Raw genomic sequence first — 18,556 nt, 5'->3', positions numbered from 1 at the left:
TGGAGACTTTAGGATTCATGTCCTCCAGCTTTTCTCAGCAAACACGTGAACTAGAAATGTATTTACTTTTAAAAAAATGAAAGTTGAGATTTTCCTACAATCGCCTGACTCCAAGAGCTAGTGCTTGAAGAAACAACATCTAATACTGCGAGACTCAACATAAAATTGCAAGAGTTGGTGACTCTACAAATCCATCCCACCTGTTGACCATGTCAGGGGTGAATTGGAGCTCACAGTTTTAAGCTTTTTCACCACTCCATGTCACCCTGCTCCCCATGTTATTCACTGGCAAGTCCTTGCCTTGCAGCAAGGTAGCAATGTTTTGCTTCTGATTCCTAATGGCCAGCTGGAGGGGCATCCAGCCCACCTTGTTCTTAACATTGATGTCTGCTTTGTGCTCCAGAAGGTTGATGGTGCTCAGGAAGGCACCCCGCTGGACCGCGAGGTGGAGAGGGGTCAACTCTGATTTCTCAATGATGTTGGGGTCCACCCTACTTCTCAGGACCTCACAGACCACAGACTCTTTGCTGTAGCGGGTGGCCACATGAAGAGGTGTCCAATCCATGCCTCCTTTGACATTCAGTTTAGCGTGGTTGTCTCTTAGCAGACAGACGATTTTGATGCAGCCCTTAAAACAAGCCAGGTGTAGGGGGGGTCCACGCTTTGTCTGTCCTCAAGTCCACATTGGCCCCGTATTTGATCAATTTCTCGCATATCAGGTATTTCCCCTTCACTGCGGCCATGTGCAAGGCACTGTAGTGATTCTCATCCAGGCGATTGACAGATGCCCCACTTTTCAGCAGGTATTGGACCACCCTGAACTTACCCCTCTCCACGGCAAAGTGCAGCGGGGTCCGGTGGTTCTTCTGCTTCCTCTCCAGGTCAGCTCCTTAGCTGGCCAGGAGTTTCACAAGGCTGACGTGTCCGAAGCAAGCTGCCATGTGGAGGGCAGTTCTCCCATCATTCTCCTGGCAGTTGGGGTCAGCCTGGCGGGAAAGCAGAACCTGAGCCACGTTCTCGAAGTTGTTCTGAGATGCCAAGTGGAGTGGAGTCCAGCCTTCATGTTCTTGGGAGCCTGCCTGCGCCTGGTGGTCCAGCAAGAGGAGCACAATCCTGTCATCCCTGTTCTGAGCCGCAAAATGAAGAGGGGACCAGCCGTCTTTGTCAGCCACGTTGACATCTGCGCCGTGCTCTATTAGAGCTGAGCAGATCTCTGGTGACCTCTTCTGGACAGCCACGATGAGTGGGGTGTAGCCACAGTCCAGCTGGCTGTCCACGTTGGCCTCCCGACTCAACAGAGACTTCACCTTCTCCACATTTCCTTGAACCACCACGAGGTGAAGCAGGGTGAGGCCATTTTCCTGGGCTCTGCGGACTTCCTTGGACATTATGAAGCTCTCCAGGCCCTCGACCTCGCTGGTGGGGGAATGTGGGTAACCAGTCTCTAAGGACAGAGGAAATGGAGTGTGAGAAAGAGAAAGCAACTGAGTGATATCACAGCTTGAGGGCTCCCAAACTACGGTGTGCATAGCACTGGGGAATTCTGGATGCGCACAGCTCAAAACAAAACCCAAGCATGTGGATCTGCAGGGTCTAAAACCAAAGGAAATGCACCTGCCTGCCAGTCTGCTATGGGACAGGACTGTCTGGGTAAGAGCAAAGGAAACACTTGGCATCTCTCTCACGAGGACTTTATATTTGTTCTTTTTTTGGTTTGCACTTTTCCTTAACCTGAAATTAAAAATCACCCAGTCCGAAAGCCATGGATTGCTTTTTTGTATGGAGACTATCATAGGGGAAAGGTGGGAAACAGGGCTGTTCTGTTCTCTTGCCCACTTGATTCTCATCTAAGGTTTATGAGCAACAGTGCCCCTACTCACCACTACTACTTGTGTCTTGGGAGAGGATGGATCCTTGTCTTTGGTTCTTGTTTTCAGGAAGGAGAGATAATAGGAGAAGAACATTATGGACAGTTTGTTATTTGCAATTTACCATTTGTGTGTTTCATGTTCTTCCCATTTAGGGAGCTAGGATTTTGTGCCATCATTTATGCATAATATTGGGGGGGTTTTATTGTTACCTGAATATGGCTTCTTCTGCATAAGAACCTCCCAAATGACAATCCCAAAGCTGCAGGCAATGAAAGATCACCAGCAGCCGTCCATGTGGCATCCTTTTCTTAAATAAAAATTAATCTCACTGCTTGGTGGGATACTCTCATCTTCCCCGGGAATGGATAGATTAGGGAAGAGGCTATTCAGATGAATCTTATCACAAGGGAACCAGCCCCCATGCCTCCAAAGGGGAGGATTTCTCAAACCATCACAGAAACCTCAGATAGCCCAGCACTGCCAGGCTGCGCCAATGCCAGAACTGAGGTTTCTCACTGTAATGGATTGCTCCACATGACAGCCGCTGCAAGAATCAGGCTCTGAGCCCCATTGTTTTGACCCAGTTCCCATTTGGAACCTATGCTTGTCGACGCCAAAGTCCCAGCATTCATTTGACCCTGGGATGATTCTTCGCCTCTTGTTCCGCAGTGTGTCTGCTAAACAGCTGGTGCATTTCAGGGGTGGGTAAATGGTCCCCCTATATCTAGTTTGGGATGTAAGGAACAAGGGGAACCGAAGTCATTGGCCTTTCTCCAGTATGGCACCCCATACTGACCAAAGCTAAGCTGATACCCAAATGCAAAGCCCGAACAGAACCTCAAATGCTTCAGCACCAGCATAACTCTAAGCAATGCCTGTTGAGCAAGAGATCCCATGCTGCCTGCATTGTGGCTTAATATTATTCCTCTCCTCCAACCGCTCTTGCTGACCTAACAGGGTGTGATGGAACCGGAGGCAATGCAGCATACAAGTCGTGCCAGGTCAGAACTGTACAGAAATGCAGCTGGTCGGAGCCAGATGACTCTCCACAGATAAACTCACCTTGATGAGGGGTAAGCAGCACATGTCGCTCTTGGCATGTTCCCCACCAAGTACATTATGCAAGGAAGAGAGCCAGAATGTAAACAAAATTAGGCGATGCACAATCACTCTCACGTCATGCAGGAGTGAGATGGCAACTCTGGCTGACCCCGAACAGATATCCCCAGCTGCTGCTGCCTCCCATCCAGTCACTCCGTGCGCAGCCCTTACCTATACTCATCGTATTCAGTTCCTGGAGGCCTGGTGTTCTGGAGAAACATTTCGGGCGGGATGTAGCTCAGGGTGCCCCTCAAGGCTGATCTCTCAATGTACTGCATCCGGCTCACTTGCTCCATCCAAGTGGACAACCCGAAGTCTGAAATCTGAAATCAGGGCCAGTTATAGCCTCCCTTTTGATCACCCAGCACACACCCCTCTCCCTACTTGCTCTAAACAGCTGTACCCTAGATGGCTACAGACAGAGGGAAGGTTTTGTGATTAAGATGTGGGGAATGAACTCCCCGGCCTGTTGAATCAGGGAGAGATTTGCCATTGAGCTTGATGGGGGCCAGGATTTTACCCTGGATTGGCACTGACCTGCATTGAATTTCCAGCTATGCCACAGACTCCACATTTGATCCTGGGAAAGTCATTTATCTCTCTGTCTCCGTTCCCAGTCCCACCTTGTACGTTATATCCGTGACTTCCATCCTCTCTTTAGTTTGTCTATTTCAGCTGTCAGCAAACCAGGGCCGGGGCTGTCCCTTGTTATGTGTCCGTCTCTGATGTTCTTTGGGGTCTCTAAGCAAAACAAGTAATAAATAGCACTGGTAACAGAGAGAACCCATTCCTATGCACACAGACCCAATGCCTTACCTTAACGTGCACATTCCCATCTAGAAGGATATTCCCCGGTTTTAAGTCTAAGTGAAGTAAAGGTGGTGTCGTGTTATGCAGGAAATTCATAGCCAACCCCATCTCATGGATAATGCGGAACTTGAGCTGCCAGGACAGTTTGTGGGTGGGGAACACTGTCTCCAAGGACCCCTGGGCCATGTGTCCCATCACTATCCCCAGTGGGCTGTTGCAAATCCCATAGATGGAGACAATATGCTGCAATTTTATTTTCTCCATCTTGGCTGCCTCTTTGACAAGGCAGTTCATGCTGGTTCTGCAGGGAACATAGAACGGAGAGATATCAGTGCGGATTCACAGGCAGCATGATGGGGCTGCAGCCCAGAGCACACCCAAACTTCCCGAGCAGACTGGCCCTGTACACCCATCCACCTCCAGGATCAATGACAACACTCCGAAGCAGCAGCCTGTCAACCAGGCTAGCGTGACCCTGCAGATGGCATCTGGAAATGTGTTGCTCTGTTGCAGGCCAAGTTCTAAGCCAAGTTCTGCTTTAAAGGCCATGGGTTTCCATAACCAGCTGGCAACTGTACATGCCAAGTATCTAAATGAAATAGGTCAAAGCATATTGACCCCCAGCCTTCGAATAATGCCATATCGGGGACCCAGCTCTCAGAGCAGTTCACAACCTTCCCATCAGTTATCTCACAAAGCCTCTAGGTGTTGCTGCCGCTACGCCTTGATTAAATTCATAAATCACACCCACTGTGTCACTCAAGTCTATGCACCTCCTAACCCATTTGACCGGTCTGGGTGTTCCCGGCATGTTCAAGGCAGCAGAGCAGTTCATGTCAAGAATTCAGTTACACAGGCAGGTTGGGAATGAATTGCATAGGGGCACTAGTACTCTCAGACCCAACAAAAAGCAGAGAGAAATCTAGACAAAGGATTTGCTAGTATGAACAACACAGTTAAACTCAGCTGTGTTCAGGGCAATGTCTTTCATGTTTCAGGCCAGGTTTACAATAGCGCCCCAACTCCAAAGCCCTGGTGTGGCATGCAGACAGCTATACACACATGCAGATGAGAGCTGGCACGGGCATTTTACCACTTTTGGAAGTCTGGCCCTCAGTGTACTCCAGACACTATCCCAAGTGAAGTCTTCCAGTCACAGGTATTACAGGGCAGATCATGCCACAGCTGAATGTAGGTACTCAGGGAAATCAGGGGAAGTAAGCCACAGCCGAGATCCCCTTTTGTGGCTTCCCTGCATCTCAGCTTGGTTGTCCAGTGTTAGCCCAAGAGCAGGTGGGTGCGGAGAGAGGCAAAAGGTGTTTTGAACCTGGGTTCTGCCCCCATCCCAGGAGCCACCTGGCTCATGCAGCCCGGGAATAAGCTGCGCCCTGAAGCGAAGGATGCTGCCGATTCCTGTCGCCCATGAGCAAAGGGAAAGCAGAGAATGAATTTTACCTCACTGAGTCACAGTTCCTTCCTTGGGCTCCTCCTGGGGCAGTGCAGTGTACTCAGGGCTGGGAGCAATGGCTCAGTCTAGGCCTGAATTACAGAGAGAGAGAGATGGACAGGCTAAGCTGTGGTTTGGGATGGGATTTGAAATCAGCTGGCCAGTCTGTAACAGCAAGGTTGTACTGATGCAAAGGAGGTGGGTTTCATTCCCCGCCCAGTGACACTCTGAGACAGAACAGAGAGGAGGCACTGGCAGAGGCTAGACAAGCCGGGGGAGCAGAGAGAAACTGAGCTGCATGCCCCGGTCTGTCTGTATCCCTCTGTTGTCTCTTGTTTCATACTTAGATTGTCAACTCTTTGGGGCAGGGACCATCTTTTTGTTCTGTGTTTGCACAGCGGGATCCTGGTCTGTGCCTGGGCCCTAGAGGCTACGGTAATAACAAACAACCACCACCACCCTAAAATGCTCCCAGTGCAGGGTTCTCAAGCTTCTCCCCTCCACAGCACCAAGCCCCTGCTCTGGAAAGGCCTCCAATCCAAATCTGAGACTCTTTCCTGTTTCATGTCCCCATAGCATTCCCCACCCCAATCGGCGCTCTGGACTCCAGAGTCTCCTGGGTGAGTAGAACAGGCTGGCAGTCAGTCCTCAGGCACCGCCCGTTCCACTCGCCAGGTCAGTGCACAGGGAGGCTGGTGCCTGTTCTATTTGTTGCCACCCACATGTGGCCATGTCTCCCATCTTCCCACTACCTCAGCCCCCCTTTCCTCCTGACAGGTGAGTCTAGCTGAAGTTAGTAAGCTCACTGACAAATGACACCTCCAGTTTGAGTGACTGGTGCAGAGAGGTCACGCTGAGACAGAGTGTGAGCGGATAGGAGTCTCTACCAAATGCCTCCATTCATTACTGATCTGTCAGCAATCGCAGCCTCATGGTTCCTGGCCAGGTACTCAGGTGACTTTTAAAGGCTCTCTTGAAATGTGCTACTCTGTCTCTTTACAACAGGGTTTCTTCTAGCTAATTCTTTGAATGGTTTGGAACCTTTTCTCTTCCTCATCTTGGGGCCTGTATGGAATACAACGGTCCATCTAGCCCCATATCCTGTCTTCCGACAGTGGCTGATGCCAGGTGTGTGAGAGGGAATGACCAGAATAGGGTAATTATCGAGTGATCCATCCCCTGTCATCCAGTCCCAGCTTCTAGCAGCCAGAGGTTTAGAATCATAGAATATCAGGGGTGGAAGGGACCTCAGGAGGTCATCTAGTCCAACCCCCTGCTCAAAGCAGGACCAATCGCCAACTAAATCATCCCAGCCAGGGCTTTGTCAAGCCTGACCTTAAAAACTTCTAAGGAAGGAGATTCCACCACCTCCCTAGGTAACCCATTCCACTGCTTCACCACCCTCCTAATGAAATAGTTTTTCCTAATATCCAACCTAAACCTCCCCCACTGCAACTTGAGACCATTACTCCTTGTCCTGTCATCTGCTACCACTGAGAACAGTCTAGATCCATCCTCTTTGGAACCCCCTTTCAGGTAGTTGAAAGCAGCTATCAAATCCCACCTCATTCTTCTCTTCTGCAGACTAAACAATCCCAGTTCCCTCAGCCTCTCCTCATAAGTCATGTGTTCCAGTCCCCTAATCATTTTTGTTGCCCTCCGCTGGACGTTTTCCAATTTTTCCACATCTTTCTTGCAGTGTGGGGCCCAAAACTGGACACAGTACTCCAGATGAGGCCTCACCGATGTCGAATAGAGGGGAACGATCACGTCCCTCGATCTGCTGGCAATGCCCCTACTTATACATCCCAAAATGCCATTGGCCTTCTTGGCAACAAGGGCACACTATTGACTCATATCCAACTTCTCATCTACTGTAACCCCTAGGTCCTTTTCTGCAGAACTGCTGCCGAGCCATTCGGTCCCTAGTCTGTAGCGGTGTGTGAGATTCTTCCGTCCTAAGTGCAGGACACCCAGAGCATGGGGTTGCATCCCTGACCATCTTGGCTAGTAGCCATTGATGGACCTAGCCTCCAGGAACTTATCTTGTTCTTTTTGGAACCCAGTTATATTTTTGGCCTTCACAAAATCCCCTAGCAACAAGTTCCACAGGCTGGCTGTGCGTTGTGGGAAGAAGTACTGCTTTATGTTTGTTTTAAACCTGCTGCTGATTAATTTCATTGGGTGGCCCCTGGTTCTTGTGTTATGTGAACATGATTTATTCCTCTATAACACTTCAAACAGAGGGAATGTGCAAGCAGACAGAGGGCCTCCATCTTACTTACACAAAGGTCTTTTTCTACCTCTCTGGCAGCATAAAAAAGGAGCCTGAAAATAGGTGCAATCTGTCCTCTGACAATACCCAGCTGATGTAGAAACTGCATAAAAGCTCTATAGCAGTCCTACGTTCAGCCCCTGCAGTTGGAGGCAGATCTGGGGCATGGCCAGAGACACTGTGGCTAGTCTCTGTATCCCAGGGGCCATGGAAGCAGAGCATAAATTAGAGCAGCCCCAAGGTTGCTCTGAGTTAAACTGAGGGCTAGGAAGACCCCCTTGCATAACCCGAGAATATGGAGGGTGCAAAGGTGGCTTAGTTCAAAAACAGAGTAACTTAAATCCCAGAGAGATCTGTGCAGTGTATACTAAAGGGGCACATTGATAGGTAGTTAATCCAAACTTAGGTTTCAAAGTAACAGCCGGGTTAGTCTGTATTCGCAAAAAGAAAAGGAGTACTTGTGGCACCTTAGTCTCTAAGGTGCCACAGGTACTCCTCCTCTTAATCCAAACTTAGGTATTCAAGTATTTTTCAAACCCTAGTCACAGTGGAAAAATTGTAATGATTTTCCTTTATTACTTCTCCCCTGCTCCTCAAAATGTAACTATCTTTTTTTTTGCATGTAGGGACTCCTCTGTGGTTTATCTACAGAGCTGTGCTAGTTTATGAAAACCATTAAATAAAAGTTACTGGGAATGCCTCTAAACAAAAGTAAAACAGACTCTTCTGACTTCATTTCCCAAGTGGAGTGAAATACAAACAAACAAAGAGCATAAACAATGCAAACTCAAAGAGAGACAGCTAATGCTCAGATTAAACGATCTGAAACATCATTAGCAACATAGAAAAAGGGAGGTTTATATAATATGTACGCATGTGCAAGAGAGATTTAACCTCACAGAGTCCTACCAACATAGAGCTTATAACTGGTGAGGGTCAGCAACTTTGGTACTTTTTCATCAGGACTCCATGAGTTACAGACACACTCTCAGCACTGGCTTGGAATTACCTGTTTTTGCTCTGGGTCTGTCCCAATGCTGAGGGTTAATGACATGGTTCCTCCTCCATGGGTCCATGCAGGGAGCTGAATTAAAGTCTCTGCAAGTGTGAGTCTTGACTAGGAGTTACTGGGAAGGCAGATGCGCACAGCAAGGAGCACCGGGAGTGTGGAAGGCAGGGCTAGTACATGAGCACAGAGCATTGTAACTAGGAGCTCTCTGGGCCTAGCAAAGACACCTGGAATTTATACTTGTCTGCGCTGCCCTTGTTCTTTGTTCCAGTCACCTTTAACCCTCTCTAAGCACTGGCTAAAAATCTGCAAACCCAGGGACTTAACGTTAGGCATCTAAATCCATAATTGGATATTTAAACAGAAGCAGCCCAATATTTGAAAACATTCTCAGCTCCCACAAAGCCCACTGATGTCAGGAGGAGTGGCAGGTGCTCTGCACATGGGGAAATCACTTGAGGCATGGCCAGAAGCTGTTATGGAGGCACCTACATAGATTTTGGCCTCCAGGTTTCAATGTTTGGGCCAGTTTTCTTTGTATTAAATATAGAGCTATGTTCATTTTGTGCATGCGCATATGCACACAAAGGAGAGAAAGCAGATAGGATTTCATCTAACAGTTAAGTTTCCTAATCCCTTCTGCTGCCAAGGAAATGATTCCGCTCCACAGGGGGCAGATGGAGAAGCTCTGAGAGCCCTTTTCCTTAGAGCTTTGTTACCAACTCAAGGCAGCTGGGGCCGTATGGCAGGTTGATTGACACCTCAGACTGAGTTCTGAGGGACTGGGGAGTTACCTGTCTGAGCTGGAATCCGGCAGCAGACATTGGGAGCATTTCACAGCATAGACCATCCTCCACCGCTTGCGCTTCACTTGGTACACCTGCCCAAAGCCTCCGCTCGCCACCCTGACCCACTCCCCTTCAAAATCCTCCTTATTAAAAACGGTTAAGCTGCCCAAGCACCAGTCCTTTTGAAGCCACGAGGAAGAAAGCAGCCCTGCCGGCTGCCTCCTGCTGGTCTGGAACCCAGGGAGAATGCTTCCTGCTACTCATTTGCATGAGGAGGAGGGTGGGGAGATATGTGAGATTTGTGAGCCACGTTATACACTGACAAGAGCTGGGTCCTAAATGTGACTTTTAATTGTCTGCCAAGGAATCATGTTAACAAATCCTAGCAGGTCACAACAAACCCTGAGCAGTGCTCAAATGCTATAGCATTGAGGCCAGGAGTACCCCTGGCCCACATCCTCAAAGAGAGTTAGGCTCCAAACATCCATTGATTTCAATGGAAGCCTAAATACTTTTGGGGATCTGGGCCTCTGTCTTTAGGTTTTTATAAGGTTGCCCATCCCTCTGAGTATTTGAGTGCATATGGATAGATACAGTGGAAACTGCAATGCAAAGAGGAACCAGGCAGATAACCCTTTTGCACCAAAACTGCACTGTCGATAAACATAGGCGTGTGCTGGGTTGAACAGGATCTTGGATTTGCAGCTAAGAGAGTCGTCCCGGGACTCTCAACTCCTCACCAGGAAGTTTGCAGGTCAAAGGTAAAGGGGGGTTTATTTAAATCCAGAAGGTTCCAGTGCTGCAGATTTGCAGTGTTCCACCTGACAAAGGGGAAACACGGGGGTAGCGGCTGTAAGTAAGGGAATATGAAAAATACTCCAGGTGACAAAGGAGAAGACAAATGAGAATGGCTCAGTACAGGCCCATGGGGAACGCTGGAGCATGAACCTGAGAAAGTGTTAAAAGAAGTACAGAGAGAGAGAAAAGAAAGGGCTGTTACCTAAGGGATTAACCTGATATTCAAGTGCCTGAGAAGCAAGGGGCATTTGAGGAGATGAGAGAAGACTCTTGAGAATTGGTCAGAGGAGGGGGTTAACCAGAAACTGTGTGAACTCTAGTGTTCCGAACAAATTATCTACATTTTGCCAATCTAAATATTGTTTCAATAGGCTAGGGTGCCCTGCTGCATCTCTTCCTGCATAAACTATGCTGTCTTGTGCTTCTCAGCAGCTACCATGCTTCAAGCATGGCTGCCTTTCAATGGAGAATGAAGTAATGCCCATTTATAATCACATAGGGCCTGATTTTCACTGGCACTAAGCTCTGGCAGCATAGAGGGGCCTTAAAGAGGGCACAGACCCCAGTGTCAATGAGGATCAAGCCTATCATTTGTAATCAGCCATTTATAAATTGGGTGAAGGGATTTTTGTTCCATCTTCTCCTGGAGAGAGCCTGCTGCCTTAAATGGGGAGTAGATCTTTGCAGCATGCTCTCACATATCCCATCCATCACAAATGCATCTGGACTCCTGAGACTATACTTCAGATGCCTGGATAGACACGTACCTGCCAAAGCAGACACAGGTGTGCGTTGCATGGTACGTGACTTTCACTGCTACCTGGCAGAAGCAGGGAGCTTCTCCGTCTTTGTCTCCTGATTCTGGTTGAGGTTCTCAGGTGTGTTTACATTTCTGAGGCCAACGCCCCTGGCAATGGAATCCTTGCCTCTTGCACAATGGGACTGCACATGTTTTCTGCTTCTCAGAAGAACAAATGTGGTTTCATGGCATGCCACAGATTGTTGCTGGGTTTCCTTGGCAGCTCTCCATCTGGCTGGATCCCCATCGGAGCTCCCCCAAGCTGAATCTTTCACCCTGTTGACTCACTTCCTCCTGAGAAAGATTCCCCTTGACTTCAATAGGCTTTGGAAGGTCAGGTTTCATGAGACTCAGAACTGAAATCTGGGGTTGTCATTCTTTCACTATAAATAGGGTTTCCCTATAGCCAGATTGACTGTGTGGAGTACCGCTGCCTTAGAGACTACAGGCAAAGACTGAACATCTACACTGCAATTTTACAGCCCGAGTTAGCTGACACTGGCCAGCCCTGGTTTTTAGTTGTGGTGTAGACATACCATAAGACACAGTCTTTAAGAGGCTCACTGCCTGGTCCGAATGCTTTCAACCAGGAAGGTCCTAGATTATAAGACTAAACAGATGTTCTAAGTACAACCATGATCTTAGTACTAGTGCCACAGCAACAACATGTATCTAAAAAAGATAATGATTCCTTTAAGACTCAATATTGATTAAAACTCTCCTGATAACTCCTCATGAATGACAAGTTCTGCATTAGGGCTTGTCAAGGTTCCTTCCCCACTCTGAAGTCTAGGGTACAGATGTGGGGACCTGCATGAAAAACCCCCTAAGCTTATTTTTACCAGCTTAGGTTAAAACTTCCCCAAGGTACAGACTATTTTACCTTTTGCCCCTGCACTTTATTGCTGCCACCACCAAGCGTCTAACAAATATATAACCGGGAAAGAGCCCGCTTGGAAACGTCTTTCCCCCCAAAATCCTCCCAAACCCCACACCCCCTTTCCTGGGGAAGGCTTGATAAAAATCCTCACCAATTTGCATTATGAAGAACACAGACCCAAACCCTTGGACCTTAAGAACAATGAAAAAACCAATAAGGTTCTTAAAAGAAGAATTTTAATTGAAGTAAAAGAATCACCTCTGTAAAATCAGGATGGTAAATACCTTACAGGGTAATTAGATTCAAAACATAGAGAATCCCTCTAGGCAAAACCTTAACTTACAAAAAGACACAAAAACAGGAATAACCATTCCATTCAGCACAACTTATTTTATCAGCCATTTAAACAAAACAGAATCTAACGCATATCTAACTAGATTGCTTATTAGCCCTTTACAGGAGTTCTGACCTGCATTCCTGCTCTGGTCCCGGCAAAAGCAACACACAGACAGAGAGAACCCTTTGTTTCTCCCCCCCTCCAGCTTTGAAAGTATCTTGTCTCCTCATTGGTCATTTTGGTCAGGTGCCAGCAAGGTTATCTTTAGCTTCTTAACCCTTTACAGGTGAAAGGGTTTTTTCCTCTGGCCAGGAGGGATTTAAAGGTGGTTAGCCTTCCCTTTATATTTATGACAGGGCTGTATTCACCAATGCACTCTGGCTGGTTTGCCTCACTCCCCTGACACAAAGCAGCTGTAACTCTGGGTGAAATGGTGAATTAAACCGGGTTTAAAGATGCATTGTATTGCTGTAGCAGCACAAAGAAGGCAGAGCCTCCTGGTTTATCTGACCCATCCTCTTCAGATCAAAACCAGACACTTCCTCACCTTTATGGTGTGGTGTAAAGGGCCATTGTTTTTATGAACATATGTTCTCTTTTTTTCCTTCGCATTCCTGGGCATTGCCATTCCCAAGCGTGTCTTCCCAGACAGTGACAAGCATGTTAAACAGTGCTGGAAGGCAAACAGAGTGAGTATTTGCCTTTCAGCGCCTGTTTGCAAACTCAGGTGGATGAAGCTAAAAGGTGTTTCGGCTCATAGTGAATTAGTGCATTTGACAAAAGGCAAAACAGAAATCAGGCCACAGCATTTTAAATCAAACCTCTGAATGCTAAAGCCTGAGGATTTCGGCTTCAGAGCACGGACCAAGGTTGGCATTTTTGGTCAAGCCAATTCTGATTAGGAGTAACAGGTAGGAAGAATCTTTGCTTGGAGAATGAATAAGACAGCTGTCAAGTGGGAGCAGTTTATCGAAAGCAATATAGGAGATTTAAAAAATGTAATCTACTTTGATATTCTAAAGACTGGCGTATAAGATACTGAATATATAAAATATCAATTTGAATGATGATTTTGTAATATGGAAACAAAACATCGGTCACCGTTCAGGCTCCAATTCAGTAAGGTTCTGAAGCACATGCTTCATTGTCAGTCTACTTCAATGGGAGCTAAGCACATGCTTCAAGTTAAGCAGCTGCTTGAGTGCTTTGCTGAATCAGGGACTTAAACATTTCATAGGTGTGTGTGTGTGTGTGTGTGTGTGTGTGTGTGTGTTTTACAAATTATTAGCATGGGGGTAAAAGAGAGATGAGGAAAAGACTAAAGGGTGGAAGATCCTTTGAACACACCCATGCTTAGCTCTGCTCACGCAAGCAGTCGTAGCGACGTCAGAGAGACTGCTTATGTGAGTAAAGTGAAATATAATTGCGTTTGCAGGATATTCTCCTAGGTGGATTATAAGTGTTAAAAAGCAAAGACCCTTACCCCAGTATATGAGAATGACAACAGCTCTTCTATTCTGTTTTAGCTAGAACAGCACTACGAACTTGTCTTTGATTTTACAATTGTTTCATATGTGGTTGGACATTCCGCTCCCAATGAAACTGCAGAAAGCTCCTCTGCATTGTGATAAGGGACCAAAAAGGCCACTTGTTATGGAGCAGATGTCAAAAGACGCAGCAAGGACACTAATTGGAGACTCACCTATTCCTGGTTCTGCTGTGTGATTTTCAGCAAGCCACTTCATTTCTCTGTTCCCGCTCCTACCACTTCTTTATTTAACCTGCAAGCGCTTCAGGGCAGACTCTCTCTTACTCTGTGTATGTACAGCAGCTAACACAATGGGGCCCTGATCTCCCCTGAGGCCTCTAGCCCTTCCCTGCTTCTAGCTCTTCCCCATTTTATTTTAAACATTAATCCTTCAATGAGTGATGAACAAATAGGGCTGAGTGGCTCCTTCCTTCCTAAGTCTGCCACACACAAGGAACTTGGGGGCATATTATCAAGTCAGCTTTTCCTTTTGTTAACTTTACTACATGAAAGGGAGGGAAGACAGGTCTTGAATCAGGAGCAAAAAGAATCACTCACCAGACAGACCAAGCAGCCCAGCAACAATCAGAAAGAAGACAGGGAATTTCTCCTGCATTTTGCAGAGCAGCTTCTGATTCATAGCCCCATAGACTTCGAAGTACTGACAATTTGCTCAGACAGGTAGCAGCTGTCCCAAGAGATGCTGCTGCGCTCCCTTTCAGCAATGGGCTTTGCACAGTTTTGCTCCCTAAATGGGAGCAGAGTACTGGGTTACTTTATATCAGTTTAGGCCAGGGAGTAGCCAATAACCCCATCCAAAAAAGGCTGCACCAACTGGGACATGCTGATTGATAACAAAGGGAGTGAGGCAATGACAAAGTAAGAGGGTCCCTGTCATGCTATTTTTCTATCCCAGCTTATTTTGAGATGAGCAGGAGCTGGGCTCACAGAGGTGGGACTGATTCTTTCAATACAGTTTTTTTCTGCCTCAGCACAAGTCATCATTTCCCAGGACAGTGGTTGGTTTCAGGGGGGCCGTGAGCAGGTTTCAGGGAGGCCGCCAAACAGGACCAGCATTAGACTCACTGGGGCCCAGGGCAGAAAGCCAAAGCCCCACAGCATGGTACTGAAGCCCGGAGCCCCAAGCCCTGCCATCTGGCGCTGAAGCAGAATCCTGAGAAACTTAGCTTCTCTGTGCCCCCGGTGGTTTGGGGCCCTGGGCAATTGCCCTGCTTGCGCCCCCTTAACGCTGGCCCTGGCTTTTGTATGCAGAGAACCAGATGTTGTGGCACAGGTCGGGTCAGGGGGGCCCTCAGGAAAAGGTTGAGAAGCCCTGTCCTAGGAGACTTTACTTATTTCAGAGCTGTTGTCTGCACACAAGCGTAGATTGAAAAACCAAGCATGGGGACCTGATTCTCTGTTGCCCTGCAATTTACATCTGTGACAAAAGGGTGTAAAACACTATTGTTCTCATGGGGGAGCATTTTGTACTCACTTTTCAGTGTTATAAATGACTGCAGGTGAGTCAGGTCCTTGGTGTTTAGCTCTGTTGCGTACCTGGATATGGAGGGGGTCAGTGCCACTCCACGAGCTAACGCAGATCAGCGTGAATCAGGATCTACCCAAAGGCCTCTTTATATTTTTTTATTTTTAAATTATTTTTTGAAAAGATCCCTTTACTTGAAATTTTTTTTTTTTATTTTGGAACAGGAAACTAGCAAACTCCTGATTCTTCATGCCAAATCTAGCATCAATGGAACATCAAGGCTGAGAAATCAGACAAGCAACAGTCAGAATTAAAGTTGAAATTATGCCTTTTGGGAGCATATTGCCTTAAAACATGGTCTCTCCTTTTACCATTATAAAATACTCATCAGTCAATACAATACACAATATAATACAAACCAACATTTCTCATGCAATCTTACAAATGGTGAGTTACAATGCAACCCAGGCACGGTCTGATTTTCAGAATGGCTGAGCACCCACATATTCCATTGAAGTCTCTGGGAGCTGCATCAAACTGGGAGCTCAGCATCTCAGAAAGTCAGCCTTGCACAGGCTTCAGACTTGACATTATTTTCAGTCTCAGAGATCTATAGAGCAAGCCAAGCTCTGCAGGAAATCATTTCAGTAGTTGTAAAGTCATTAATGCCTAGCGTCAGCAAGTTGAAACTTTCCTTTAGCCTTTTCTTCAGCTCCCAGCTAAAGCAATCCAGATCCAGTCCTGCCTCTCTCACCCCAACTTTGCTTTGCACCTGAGCGTGGTGAGCAGCTCTCCCTGCTCCTCCAATCCTGCCCCACCACACCCAGCTCTGCTGGTGCACCCCCCATGCCCTCTGTACCTGCTGTCCTAACCCGTGCCCATCACACAGCGCTGCCAATGCATTTCAGTCCTTTTATGCAGGGCCTGTGCTGTTCCAGTCCTGCTTGTTTGACTAGCACCACGTGATGCAGGAAGAGCTGCAAGAAAAGGAATTGTTAGAGGCTGAGAGGCCAGGCTGAGCTGGTCCCACTTGAAACCAGACCCTCTTTCTATCATTCAACTCATCCTGCCAGCTACTGTGCTTGCTCCTCGCCCAAACGAAAGAAAGGGGGACTACAGACTGGAATCTCTTCCTCCAGGAGCGTTTTCTGATGGTCAGAACAGGAGACTAAGGCTCTGGATACACAACAGAGCTTGCAGCTGCGTCGCTGTAGAACCGCTAGTGCAGACGCTCAAAGCCGACGGGAAAAGCTCTCCCAACGACTTAGTTACTCCAGCCTGCGAGCCGCGGTAGCTTGTTGGTGGGAGAAGCTCTCCCACCAACATAGTGCTGTACACAGGGGCATTTAAGTCAGTGTAACTGACATCACTCACAGGGTGGCTCATTCAACCCCCCCCCCCGCATGACATAACTTATACCGACCTAAGCCGTACTGTATAATAGCCTCAGTTCTAATACTTGTTTTGAGACCTTGGGCCTGAGTTTTTCTCCCTGTGATGTGGGGATCATCCTAGATACCTACATTCCCTGGGTGTTCTGAGGCTCAGTGACTCAAATGCTTGTAAGATTCTTTTAAGATCCTCAGTTAAACTATATAGAATACGGGTGGCCAAACTTGCTGGCCCTCCAAGCTGTATATGACAATCTTCAGAAGTTCAAGAGCTGGGGTGCCCCTGCCACGGCTTAGGGCTTCAGCCCTGCGGGAGGGCATCATGGGGCTTCAGCCCTGCAGGAGGTGCCTGCCAGGGTTCGGGGCTTCAGCCTCACTCCTGCTGAAGCCCCGAGCTGCAGCAGACACACCCCACAGGGCTGAAGCCCCAAGACTCCCTTCCCCACTGGATAGAAGCCAGAGGCAACATATAGGGGGGCACGTGCCCTGCTGATTTTTGCCAGGGTTTGCTGGACCCGCTTGGTCACATGGTGCCATCAGGCTCCCACCCTGCACAGCAGCTGCTGGAGCCGGCAAGCTGGGAGCTGAGGCCATGGGGAGAGGCAGCGGCAAACAGCTGGGAGCAGCCAGGAGAGCTGCTGCTTTTGCTCCTACCTCTTCCCCACTCCCCCGCACCGCCCCCTGCCCAGCTAAAGTAGCAGCCCCTCGCAGCAGGTCCCAGCTGTTTGCTGCTGCCTCTCCATGAGGACCTAACACCTGGGAGCTGCAGGGAGGGGCTGCTGAAGATAAGAGGGGGGGGATGTGCCTGGTGGGGGGGTGTTCCTCAAGCTGTTGGGGGGTGGGAGGGTGAACCTTTTAAATTTTTCCCCCCACTCTCAGCAGGCAACAGTCATCTCTGGCAGAAACCCCAGGCCCCACCACCCCACGGCAGGGCAGCAGCGCCGCGCTCCCCCGCAGTCAGGTAGGCAGAGAATGGGGGGAGTTCCGCAAGCCCCACTTTAACTGTAAAAGAGGTGCATGTGGCTCGCAAGCTGCGGTTTGGCCACCCCTGATATAGAAGCACAAGTTGTTACGATTTATTGGGTTAAATTTAAACGTGAACAAACACTTACATTCCCTACTTCAGGGGCACTTCAGTTGCTGATGGTAGCGCAGCTTATGGCTATAGCCATCTCCTCGTCTGGCGGCAAAGAAAATTGCAGAGCAATGCTTGATTATGCTCAACACGTTCGCTTAATATGATTTGAAATATCGGATAGAAAAATAATCCTCTCAGGGAGAGAGATTTAAGCTTTTACCCAGCAGACTGTAGGCAGATTAAAAGAGCTTCCTAATGAAATCTGAAAAGGTTGTATTTTATTTCAACCCCCACCCCCCGCCCACACAACCCCACCCTCTTTAACAATCCGTTATAGGTGGTATCTTTGCATTGCTGCTTATTAGACAGGACTGGAAATGGCAGGACTGTGACAGATCAGCTCTATTTAGCACACTTAACTGTCCTGAAATTCAGGGTCAAATTTAACTCAGTCGTATATGGACTCACTCCCATTCATTGCACCCTGCTCCATCTGCAGTCATTTACCAAGGCAATATAAGTGGAAACTGCTATCAAATCAACACAGTAGCATTAGATTAGATTAGAGCTGGTCAACATTTTTTGCAATTGTTTTTGGAATGAAAATTTTCCTTACTATTATTATTAGACGGACGTTTCCACAGACATTTTCAGAACAAATGATTTCTTCCCCATTTCTTGTGAAATGTATCATGGGAAATAGTTCCCATTTCCCAGCCATCTCTAGTAATGATGAAAGCGGCCTGCTCTTTAGTGCCATAGCCTGGAGGCACATAATTGCTGGGAGTTGGGGGCTGGTAATATAATACAGAACTTTTCACAGCTGGAGTCAAGAGTTCATACCCTGCCCAGGCTAACAGGGACCAAAAATTGTTGCCATAAGATGGCTGCTCAGTGGCCTCTAGGAAAAGAATTTGGAGGTGTTGGTTTGGTCCCCCTATAGAGGTCACAGCAGTTA

The 18,556-nt window shown here is 47.8% G+C and overlaps 1 protein-coding gene across 1 annotated transcript; it reads right to left on the bottom strand.

The window, feature by feature from the left end:
* Positions 1–238: 238 nt before the first annotated feature.
* Positions 239–11,243, bottom strand: ANKK1 (ankyrin repeat and kinase domain containing 1). Its single transcript, XM_027822889.2, is given in 7 exon segments — positions 239–652; positions 654–1,444; positions 2,081–2,130; positions 3,144–3,295; positions 3,789–4,077; positions 9,308–9,531; positions 11,187–11,243. Coding segments are annotated over 7 exon segments (1,977 nt in total).
* Between the last annotated feature and the right edge of the window lie 7,313 nt (positions 11,244–18,556).

Source organism: Chelonia mydas, chromosome 22 (genome assembly GCF_015237465.2).
Source record: "Chelonia mydas isolate rCheMyd1 chromosome 22, rCheMyd1.pri.v2, whole genome shotgun sequence".
Taxonomy (NCBI): domain Eukaryota; kingdom Metazoa; phylum Chordata; order Testudines; family Cheloniidae; genus Chelonia; species Chelonia mydas.
The sequence above is the reverse complement of the archived record's forward strand: the minus strand, read 5'-3'. Positions and strand labels throughout refer to the sequence as shown.